This window comes from Stegodyphus dumicola, chromosome 1 (genome assembly GCF_044657685.1).
Source record: "Stegodyphus dumicola isolate Sdum_Otavi_A_Nest chromosome 1, ASM4465768v1".
NCBI lineage: Eukaryota > Metazoa > Arthropoda > Arachnida > Araneae > Eresidae > Stegodyphus > Stegodyphus dumicola.
The window spans coordinates 116560733-116573427 of NC_140768.1; the positions used below are offsets into that span (position 1 = coordinate 116560733).

The window sequence follows — 12695 nt, forward strand, 5'->3', positions numbered from 1 at the left end:
AGAACTGTTTTGATATTAACCTAGGACAAATGCAAAGAAGTCATCAGAATTGTATATTGTGCTGTAAAATAATTTAATTATGTGAATAGAAAGTAAAATTTTCTGGAACTGAAAATTAAATCTGTAAGATCTCTCAGAGAGGCTAATTCTGATTGTAAAATATGGAATTTTATGTACATATGAACACATATAAGATTCCCCGTTATCTGAAAGTTAAAGAATACTGTAAAACTTTTTATAAGCGTGTATAAGTTTCCTTTAATATAAAATATTTCGGCATTCATAAGCCCCTTAACCCTCCGATTGCTTAATTCGTGGACCGAAATAATCTCAAAAATTGTGTATTTTTTTCATATTTTAAATTTATATACTAGAGAATTGAAATATGCATTTTTTCTTTCTAGAAAAGATTTTTTTATACAAATTTTTATCATGAGAAACTAAGCTGTCAGAAAAACCAGTTTCAGATGCTAAAAAAAAAATAAATAAATTTCAATTGAATAACAGTTAATTTCTACAGGGTGATCAATAAATAAGCCCTTATTTCAAAATTAAATATCTCTACAACAAAGATCGATAGAATTATGCGGTAAACTGTACGTTTATTAGCAAAAGTGTAAAAATGGTGTACAAAAGTTTATAAAATTTAGTTATGAAAATCGTTAACAAATGGTGCTCTAATCGCAATGATTATCAATAGCCTTTAAAATGTGCTTTGAAGTCGAAAATGATCAGTACAACTGTTGGTTAGTAAAAAGAGGCTAGCGTAAAAAGTGAAATAATGTATTCCATTGAACAACGTGGTATTTTGGTTCTGGAATTTCACCAATTAAAACACAGTCCTACGGCAACACGTCGCAGTTTTCAAAACCGTTTCAATGTTCCAGTTGGACCCAATGCGAAAACCATTCACATGCTCTTCGCGAAATTCGAATGGACTGGCTGATGATCGAAAGGGAAACGTTGGGCCTAAGCAAACTATAGTCACCCCTGAAAATGCAGCCAAAGTTTCTGGATTTGTTCAGGGAAAGCATCCGACAGATTGCATCAGAGACAGGTTTGAAGTACACGAGCGCACAAAAAATATTTAAAAATAGCCTACGGCTGTTTCCATACAAAATCCGAAGTCTTCAGGCCCATACCCATGAAAGCTGTGCAACAAAGGGTTGACTTTGTGAATCAGATTCTAAGAATGATCGACAACGACAGATTTGATGTGAGCTGCATCTGGTTGACAGATGAGGCACATTTTCATTTGAATGGAATCATTAATAAACAAAACTGGAGATTTTGGAGTACCGAAAATCCTCATTTGTGTGAAGAAAAAGCACTGTATTCGCCTAAAGTTGGGCTGTGGTATGCGCCAGAGGCATTATCGGACCCTTTTTCGTACGAGAAACGGTAACTACTGAACGTTACGTTACAATTTTGGAAGAATTTGTCAGCACGGCAAGATGGGGCTCGACCACATCGAACAAATAAAGTTTTTCACTTTCTTCATGAATACTTTGGGAATAGAGTAATTGCGTTAGATTATTCTCAATTTACTGACACAGAAATAGCTTGGACTCCATATTCTCCTGATTTGAGTCCTTGTGACTTCTTTCTGTGGGGCGCATTGAAAGACGCTGTCTATCGAAACAACCGATACTCTAGATGAGCTTGAATCCTTGATTGGTGTTGCATGTGATTCCATTTCCGTAGAGACATTGCAAGACGTGATGTCAAATACCACCTCATTGTTTCGAACGGTGAACATTTTGAAAAAAATTTATTTTGACTGCAAAGGCTGCTTCACTTTATTTTTTTAACTAATATTTTTTTTACTCCTTTCAGAGAAAGAGTTTTCAGTGTAGAGCGCCATCTGTTAACGATTTTCGTAACTAAATTTTCTAAACTTTTGTACACCATTTTTACAGTTTACCGCATAATTCTATAGATCTTTGTTGTAGAGATATTTAATTTTGAAATCAGGGCTTATTCGCTGATCACCTTGTATTTATTACATAATATAAAAAAGCAAAATGTATAAAACTTAAGAAAATATAATGCACTGAGGAAAAAATACCTTAGAAATGTAGTTTAGTACGATAGAGTTCGAAACAGGGTTCAAAGCTTTGCTATCTTAGGAGCAGTCTGAAAAATCTATATCCTTATCAAAACTAAAATCACTTTCAGAATCTGACAAATCATCAGGAATATATACTCAATCTGAATGTTTTCTATTCTATAGCAGCAATTTCTGATTAGAAAAAAGCGACAAATATAGTGAAGTTAAGAGCAAAAAATAACAAGTACTTTCTTATTCTGCAATTGAGGGGATGACTGATGACATCTGTTGGTTAAAACCTAAATTAAATGTCTAATACCATATATAATTTATTTCACTGGTTAAATGGTGAAAAGGCGAGATGCGTTCCTCAATAAAGGTAGAAAAAACATGCTCGTGGGATGAGCAGCCAGAAGGTTAAGCATCGTAACACAATAATTAAATAACTCAAGCAAGGAATAATTATAAATATGCATCTGTATATGATAAACATTATCAAGCCAATATGAATATTTCTCATGAGCCTATATAATAGCCCTCATAAGCAATTATATGAAGGGCCTTTGTGGAGGACCATCAGAAAAGGCTTGTATTATTAAAAAAGGATTAAAATGTTCTAACAAAATTAAGTTTTCAAAACAATATGGTTTTAGATTTTAATCTAGTAAATTATCAATTCTCTATTGGGTATTTTATTATGATTTCTTCCAATGAAAAGATCTAATAAGCTAAAGATACTAATATTTTAAAAGATTTACTAAGTATATAGATTGATAAATACAATGATTTTTATTAGTTTCCTGTAATTATTAAAAATGAGATATATATATCATAGAAGACTGATGCAGTTTCAGAAATTGGTATTAAATTCTTTACATAAATGTAACTTTTTTTTTTTTTTTTTTTTTTAAATCTTCCATTTTAAACTTAAATTCTCTTCAGAGAATAATTTTGTTTTCTCATAAATCTAGTGCCATTTAATATAAATAATAAAATCTGATGTATTAGTCCTATAAAAATGGCAAAATTTTAATGCTGGTTTATAAATTTTATAAAATTGTATTACTTCAATGTAAAAGTTTTTAAATTTATAGAATTTACATCTAAAGTCCTCATAATAATTTGCTTTTGCATCAATTGTGGGACAGCATGTTTTATAAATTCAAATTATTATATAGTTAACATGCAAAACTTAAATATGTTAGATGTTAAATTCTTTAGTATATGTACAAATACAAAAATACTTTTTGTATGATTACAGAAGTTTAGCTTTGTGTTATATATTTGCTTCTGTATTTTTAGCAAAGATTTGAAAATAAATTTTTTATTAAAATTTCAATTTTAACCCTTATATCTACTATGAATGACTGCACCAACTACAGAAACAAAAATTTTAAGAATAAAGACAAATTTTACTCAACTATCTTTATTAAAATACACAAAACATGTTGTAGTACAGTGATCAGAATTAAACATGGAAAAGCTGTCAACATGTTTACAAGCTACACAGAAAATTACAAGTATAGCTTGGGATTACATTTTTTTGTTTTTTGCATAGAAATTCTATTCATATTTATCAAAATCTGCTTTCATAGTACTTTACAAAATTCATTACAAATTCATAAAAACTTACAATGGCATATAAAAGGGAAACAAGTTCAGAAAAGTTACTTTAAATAAATTATTTTATTCCCATGTTATATCTCAAATAGTCAAGTAATTTGATTTTAAATTCAATCAATTGGCCGTGCTATAATTTAATGATATTTCTCTCTCCAAAATAAATTAATACATAAGAACAAAATATGAATGAAGGGGGAAATGCCAGTTTAGAAGCTTTGTTTGGTCACTGTCTAATTCACATATATTTAAAATATTCAGAAATCTAAGCACATATCAAGCTTCTAAAACGAGCATATTCTATATGCAGTAACTAGTAAGACCACAACATGCAAGTACATACAGTATCTGAAAAAATCTCAGAATTAAAAGTGAGATAGATTAAGTTCAAAAACATATAATAGCTTAGAACATCAAAGAACGGTCAACACATGAAGAGGGAAACACAGCTAGAGAAATGAACAACTACAATATAAATAATTTGCAAATTAAACTACATCAATAGACATTTATTCCGAATACAATCTGTCAGTTTCCTTGGTTATTTACACTGAAGAAGTAAAATGTTACTGGATGATGCACTGTTTGTGGCCATTCCTCATTTTTAGACGTGATTTTGGACGATATTTTTCCAGATATTGCAACTGTTTAGCATTTATTGCTCCTCGCCTTTTTCTGCACGTAAAAAAAAAAAAAAAAAAATCTCAATTACTAATATACTCAAAATCTTTACAATACTGATTTCAGATATTTAAGATAAGCTTGATTTGGGAAAAGTGCTAGGATATAAACTAAAAGGGACGTCCTCATAAAGGTTCTGCAGCATTCACACAGTGTGCACAAACTGAAGATTAATTTCTCATTTAAAACTGATCAACACCTTTATGCCAATCCAGAGTTTTTCAAAAAGGAGAGCTTTATGCAAGTTTGATTATTTCAATTATTGATAATTAAGCAAGGGATAAAATAAATCCTAGACTTCTTTATAAAAAACATTGAATTGTAATAAAATTGCCTGTACCTTTATGAAAAATGGTGGATTGGCATAATGATGTTTGCACCCTTAATTAAAAACATTGGACTGGGTGCCAAAGTTTATTGTGAACTGGAAAACATTTCAGGTGGCATTTCTCAGATGACTAAAATATTTGAATAAATTAAACCAGTTTCTCTGAAATGACAAACTACTAAATACATAAGGAGCGAAAAGGATGAATTATTTTTTCAAACCTTTTTTTTTTTTTCCCTGGAATGAATACAGACTGTAAATTTAATGAAAATGTATACGTATCAGCTTCAAATATAAAAAAGCACTTTTACTGTTAGTAACGGAATGTTTTGACCCACCTACCAATTTTTTTTCTTTGCTCTCTTGTTCCCCTAATGTACCAGAAAATTTTTAGCATTGCAGCCTATGAACTTTCTATAAAAAGTTGCTCTCTTGAAAGAGAAGGAAGGAATTCAGAACATAATGTTATGAGGGATTAATAATAAATCTGAATAACTATCAACAATCAGTTAAATTAATTAGTAAGTTAATTTAAATTTAATATGTATAATGAATATATATAATTAAAAAGCAAAACAAGAAGTGTTCATACATCTCATTTCTCAATGAAAATTATTTTATGGCACAACCCTTGTCTCGGGAGCCACTGTTACAGTTTACTCAGTGTTTGAAATCTGCAGTTCAAGAAAGTTGGGCTGGCCAAAATTGGACTGCTTTCAGATCATGCATTTGGCCTGCATGCCATTTCAGGCCACGACTGTTAATGAAATAATTAGATGAAATTCTTAGTGTAGTTTGTACTGATATTTTACATTAAGAACAAATCGAAAAAACAAAGTTCATGTCTTACGAGCTTTTAATTTTGCAATCAAAGTTTTCCTACAACAATTAGAAAATTATTTGCGATCAATTTACTTGGCCTTGACGTGGAAAAAGTATGTGAATAACAGTTTTATTACATATGAAATTTCTTAATATCAAATAACCTATGATGTTAATAATTTAGTTTTAGTTATATCCCCCTTATGCCTATGTTTCTTTTTATTCCTTTCATATTGATTGTTTTAACAAGCAGGTATAGTTAGTAAAACTACACCTTTCAGATGTTGCAATACATTAATGAAATATGGGTTTTCTAACCCTTCTCGAATATATTTCTAAAAGTTATCAATTTAACAAATAATACTTACTGCCGAATCAACTCTACAGCATCTTCATATTTCATCCCCAATTCTATTAATGCCAAAGCAACAAGAACTGGAGCCCTATAATAAATCAAAACTGCATTTATTACTGTTTCTTTATTTTTATGAAAGGTTTCTTTTTTACAGTGAATCCCAAAAAATGTCTATGTAACTAAATTCTGTGTAAATTGAAGATGATATTTTTTCTGAATGAGAATTCAGTGTAAAAAAAGGAGCTATTGCTGAAAATCCATGTTATAGAGTTCAGGAACTATCAAACAATATAAATATCCCAAAAAGTACAGTATAAGATCCTCTGGTACATAAGGTGCTACGATGTATGGGTACCCCACATTTCAAACATCTCAAGCCCCATACTTTAACAGCTTGAGCAGCAAATACACTTACTCCAGTTTTGATCTGTATATTTTTTTCTAAAAATAATAAATAAAGTTCTTTTTTGAAATGGCTCATTATCAGAGATGACATGTGGATATTATACAATAATGTTACAAGAAAAAGATCAAGGGAAGGGGTAAACCAGGAAAACTTCCTTTGGTATCATCAAAAATGGTTGCATCTCAAAAAAGTAATACTTTGTGTATGATACAACTATATAAGAACTGCAAACTAAGAATTATTTCCAATTAGACAATAAATTGAGATATTTTGTATCACTTCCTATATTTGCCCCTTGGATTTTCATCTCTTCAGGCCACTTCAAAATTCTCCGAATGGTCTGGAGTTCACTGCTTTGAAACGTTCAAAAAAGAACCTTCATAACTTCTTTAAAACTAAAAACCTAACTTTTTTTAAAAAGGAATTTTCCAGCTGCCAGAGAGATGGCAACATGTCACAAAATAAAAAAGTGCTTATACAGTCAAAAGTTGTTAATTCGGACACCCATATTGATGCATGCGCAAAATACGTTTACGAATGTGCATTTAATGTATAACGGACGGTATAAGTTAAGCTAAAATTATCTAATTCAGTTAATGTTGCAGATTGCGTTGTTCCTTAATCTTTAAATTGGATTCGGCTTATTATTTTTTGCAGACTGTTAGAGCAATTTTATAAAAGTAAGCTTGAACTTTCGATTATGTCAAATAGAATTTCTGATATATATTTACCAATATGTAAAAGATCTATAAAGCGAAAGTATGTTTCGAAGTCCATTAAACCAAAAGTGGAATTGCTGCCAAAAATGGATTATGGCATATCCTTTATCTAAACTTTAACGTTTGTTTATCTTTAACGCCGTGGCGCACGCACAACGAATTGGAAGTTGATCTGTCAGCACTATCCTTATCTTCAAGGCAGATGTTTTTATTTTATTTGGCTTATAATTCCTTACTAAATGTAGTATTTCATCTCTATGTACTCCGTCTTTGATATGATTTAAATCAAATTCCGTGTCATTATAATTCACTTCCGATAGCGAAGAAAGTGACAGAGGTTATTGAAAACGAAAAAATTTCGATTGATAAATTACTCAGTATTCTCAACACAGCAATTATAGGACTTGAGCAGTGGAACTTTGTAACTGAACAAGAAATTATGTCTGTTTATAGAATTAAAGAGAATGTATTATCACATAGAAAACGAAGCAACTTAAACAACTTACATTGAAAGATTTTAAAATTTCTGCATGCCATCTTACCAGATTTAAACTGATGATCTATAATCCGGAATCGCCGAAGTCCCAACGAGTCCGGATTAACAACTTTTGAATGTATTTGTTCATCTTCAATAAAATTTCTTCTTTTTTTTTTTTTTTTGTACTGCTTCATTTGTATTTAACGTAAAAAAACCACAGAACTTTCTCGATGACCTAATACAATAGCAGAATGTGTTGTAATAGCACAGAATGCAATTTTTAGCGTATAATATGTATTGTGTGCATCTAAACAATAACAGCTATTGATGTGAGTTAAATGAAAAAAGTTTCAAAATATATGCAATACAAAAAAATGTAAAACACTAATTATTTCTGTTGGATTGCATAGATGGAATAGCAGCATACAAAGCAAAATCAACTTCTCTCCAACCTGTAATAAATGTTCAAAGACTTGGCCTACTTCTGCAAAAGACTGTACAACAATTTCTAGAATTTATGCTTTAATTTCTGGTAACATAGTTCACTTAAAAGTAGTATTAAATGAGATGGTAAGTATATAATATAGTATTGAGTGAGTATACAATATAGTATTAATTGAGATGGAGTGTCGATTGCTGCATATACTTGCATAATTGAAATTTAATAAATTAAAAGCAAGTAAAAAATGAAATCTTAATCATAATGTATAGTGCATTATAAACCAGTAAGGAACCTGTTTATATACTCAATGCATTAAAATCAAACTTTCTGCTACAAATCTTTAAAAAATATATATATATATATATCATTAGCTTCATATACTTTTACAAGATGACAAAGAATTTCTTCTGTTGAATTAATTGTATGTAGAAATCATGTAACACTTCAACATTCAACCACATTTCCATCAGCACCTCATCTTACAGGTATTTTGTTGCACAGCTGAGACTAACAGGGGGATTATTATGCCATAGTTGCCAGCCATGAAATCTTAAAAACAAGGAGATTTTCATGCTACATGATAACATCACTTCAAAGCAACCCAAAATGAGTTTTGGTTTACAATGCATAATTATTGAACTGATTGTAATTCAATTCTGATAATAAAATATATTTGCACTTAAATGGCTATTCTAAATTTTATATTCTTCGGTTAATTTTAAAAAAAAAAAATTCTTACACTTTTATACCAAGAAAATCTTGAGTAGTGAAGGAAAGCTTTTATTTATCAAAGTGCTTTTAGTTATGACAAAAATAATAATTAATGTACATAGTATTTGTGTGGATAAACTTAGTAATGCATCATTTATTGAAGTTAACAAAATTAAATGCAGATATTTACTAATTAAACATTGCTTCAATTTTCATATAAAACAGTGTCTACAGATCAAATGAAATTTAAAAAGACAAAGGTCAATAAAATTAATTAGTAGAAAAAGTACAATTCAAATGAAATAATTTAATAAGTAAAATTATCCTGAAAACCATTAGAGGTAGAGGAATGGAATTTGCCTAATTTAAGTTTCATTTATTACTGGGAAAAATTTTCCTTAGTGAAGGCTAAAAATTACGAACTGGGAGATCTGGTGATCTACTGGGATAAGGGATGAATAATTGGGAATCTCCCAGTTAAACTGGAAGTGTTGGAAACTATGTTACACCCATAGGAACTTTTGTTACTTTTGAACTATCACTGTACAGTGCTTTTCTGGTAATAGTCTTATGTTTTTAAGTAGACTGTGTAAGTTTTTATGTCAAAACCTTTTTATAATAAAAGAGATCATCATTTTAAAAAAGCACATGTTGAACATTTTAACAATATATAATAATACTACAGTATACTAAAGTGGTTTGAAGTGGACATACTAAACATTTCTCAAAATAAAACACTTTTATGAAAACAATAAAATGACTGGAAATGAAAGCTTCTGCCAACTCAAATTCTAACTTTTTGTATGATTCTCACACAACAATTCCAGTTAATTAAATGCAAGAAGCTTAATATCTTTACATGCTAAATTCATATAGATAGAGAACAAACTTATAGATGATACTTTTTAATACCTATTTTAAAAAGATTAGTTATGTCTTTTTAGTAATAACGATTGCCAAGAGTACAGTCAAAAGTCGTTAATCTGGACTCGTAGGGACTTCGGCGATTTCGGATTATAGATCGTCAGTTTAAATCTGGTAAGATGGCATGCAGAAATTATAAAATTAAAAATATGAAACCGTAATTTATGAAATAAAGAACAATTATGATCTAAAGGGTATCAAAATTTACAAAGAAAAAAGCTTTATATTTATTTGTTTACTTTATTAAACATTTCTTTCAATGTAAGCTGTTTAATTTGATTCGTCTCATGTGATAATACTTTCTCTTTAATTCTATTAAACAGACATAATTTCTTGTTCAGTTCAAAGTTCCACTGTTCAAGTCCTATAATTGCTGTGTCGAGAATACCGACTAATTTGTCAATCGAAATTTTTTCGTCTTCAATAAGTGTCACTTTCTTCGCCATCGGAAGCGAATTATAATGACGAGGAATTTGATTTAAATCACATCAAAGACGGAGTACATCGAGATGAAATACTACATTTAGTAAGGAATTGTAAGCCAAATAAAATAAAAACATCTGCCCTGAAGATAAGGATAGTGCTGACAGATCAACTTTAAAATCATTGCGCGCCACAGCGTTAAGATAAACAAATGTTAAAGTTTAGATAAACAAAGGATATGCCTTTATTCATTTCTTGCAGCAATTCTACTTTTTGTGTAATGGACTTTGAAACATACTTTCAATTTGTAGATCCTTTACATATTAGTAAATATATATCAGAAATTCTATTTGACCTAATCGAAAGTTCAAGCTTACTTTTATAAAATTGCTCTAACAGTCTGCAAAAAATAATAAGCCGAATCCAATTCGAAGATTAAGGAACAACGCAATTTGCAACATTAACTGAATTAGATAATTTTAGCTTAGCTTATACCGTCTGTTATACATTAAACGCGCATTCGTAAACGTATTTTGCACACGCGCTTATTCGCAGCCGTAAGGGTCTTACGCGCATGCGTCAACGCGGCACATGCGCAGAAAGCTTGTAGCTTTGAGGTCTGGATTATAGATCATTCCGGATTATGGGTGTACGAATTATCGACCTTTGACTGTATTAATGGAATCTTAATCATAAGATTAAGGCGAGAAATTGGAATGGGGGGGGGAATGTTTTGGCATTAAGTGGCTCCCTAGTGTGGAAATAACATTAATTAACTTTAGCTGGACATGAAACTATTAGTTACTAACAGCTTCACAAGTTTTGCATCTAAAATTTACTAAACCATAATAAATATTTTACTAATTTGGACTTTTTGACATACAAGGACCACATCCTTTCATTATCATTCTATCCCATGTTCAAATATGAATACTATTATTTTTTATTTTATGAAATTGCTGAATTATAGAACAACTGAAATATATAATGTTTAACATGTGCAATGATAAGACTGTATGTGATGCTGAGTTTGTGCAATTCTGTGATAGTTTTAAAGTGAAAACAGATTGCTGTTACATTGAAAGGAAAACAAAGCATATTAATGTTAAATGCATGCAATGCAAACACATCGAAATGCACCCAATGGAAGTTGTAGTATTTGGTAACTGTTTGGCGATCAACAAGGCGCACTTAGCAAGTTTCACCTTTTCTCCCAAAAGGTTTCTAGATTTAAAGTATTTGAATGCTTGCCACAAAGGAGCAAGGTGTTTGCTTTTTCTATGTTGTAGAAGCGATGTTTTGCTCCAAGTTAAATTATATGCCTTAATGTTATTTTAATAAATATTTTGTTTCACAGCCTTCTTAACCACGAAGTCATTACAGAGATTCATGTATAATGTTATCATTTTTGCATTTTTTATTTAAATTATAGTATTACCTGCAAATTAGATATTTAATGATGAAACAGATGTGAAAGAGGTGTAAAATCATGAAACATGAAATAAATTAAAATACAAAGATACAACATCAAATTAGATAACAAAACCCATCTCTATCAAGTACTGAAATAAATTAACACTGACCTATTTCCCGATTATTCGGTCAAGAGGCAAGTCAGAGTCATTAAAATATTATAACTGAAGTCTGTTAAAATATGGGAATTCAATTAAAAAGTGATGCATTGGCAGAGAACACTATCACAATAAGAACAAAAAGGTTCACTCTCGGCCTTCAAAAGATAACTGTGAGTGACTAATATGAAGATAGGTTAACATTACTTCCTCCTTTGGGCTACTAATAGATTCCCAGTATTCCACTACACGTTTCAAGCTTTTAAGCTTATTATTGAATTGAGCATCCCACAGTACTGTCACTTATTCAAAGCAGACCATGCTGGCTGCATAAATCAACAGTAAATTTAGCTGTGATATTCGCCAGTTCATTTTCTCTGATCCCAACATGACCAGGAATCCAGAAATATAGAATCTAGTAGCCACCCAGCTATAAGTTTAAATTTAACAATTAGAACATTAACGACAACTAGATTTTTAATGTCAAAAAAGGTTTCTAAAACTTTCAATGCAATGTACAAGTTGGTATAAATCATAAACTTTTCCTGGCATAGCTTCAGTATGTACAGAAATGCATAATATACAGCAGTTAGTTCAGATGTCAAGCCTGAGGAAGCATGGTACAGTCAAAAGTCTTTAATTCGGACTCGTCGCGACTTCGGCGATTCCGGATTATCGGTTATTCTGGATTATATATCATCAATTATCTGGTAAGATGGCATGCAGAAATTATAAAATTAAAAATATGAAACAGCGTAAAATCGATAAACAGATTTCGGAATGGTTAGAGAAACAAAGGATATGCCTTTATCCATTTTTTTGCAGCAATTCCACTTTTTGTTTGATGGACATTGAAACATGCTTTCGCTTTGTAGATCCTTTGACAGCTCCAGAATCGGAAATTCTTTTTGACATAATCGAAAGTTCAAGCTTACTTTTATAAAATTGCTTTACTAGTCTGCAAAAAATAATAAGGCAGATCCAATTCGAAGATTACGGAACAACGTAATCTGCAACCTTAACTGAAATAGATAACTAGACAATTTTAGCTTAGCTTATACCATCTGTTATACATTAAATGTGCATGCGTAAACGTATTATGCGCATGCGTAATGCGTTTATGCATGCGCAGAAAGTTTGTAGCTTTGAGGTCTGGATTATAGAT

The 12695-nt window shown here is 30.6% G+C and overlaps 1 protein-coding gene across 2 annotated transcripts in view; it reads right to left on the reverse strand.

Annotated features, from left to right (window-relative positions):
* Window positions 1–12695, reverse strand: part of LOC118201257 (protein tyrosine phosphatase type IVA 1-like) — a 78859-nt gene that overhangs the window by 2306 nt on the left and 63858 nt on the right. Inside the window, exons 5-6 of one of the 2 annotated variants that reach the window (XM_085819708.1) lie at window positions 5870–5944; window positions 3461–4345 (exon numbers count right to left, since the gene is read on the reverse strand). In XM_085819708.1, the coding sequence (XP_085675834.1) occupies window positions 4237–4345; window positions 5870–5944 (184 nt within the window). In that variant the 3' untranslated portion in view covers window positions 3461–4236. Of the gene's footprint in view, window positions 1–3460; window positions 4346–5869; window positions 5945–12695 lie in introns of those variants that run through there. The other variant, XM_085819709.1, reaches the window with a different exon arrangement.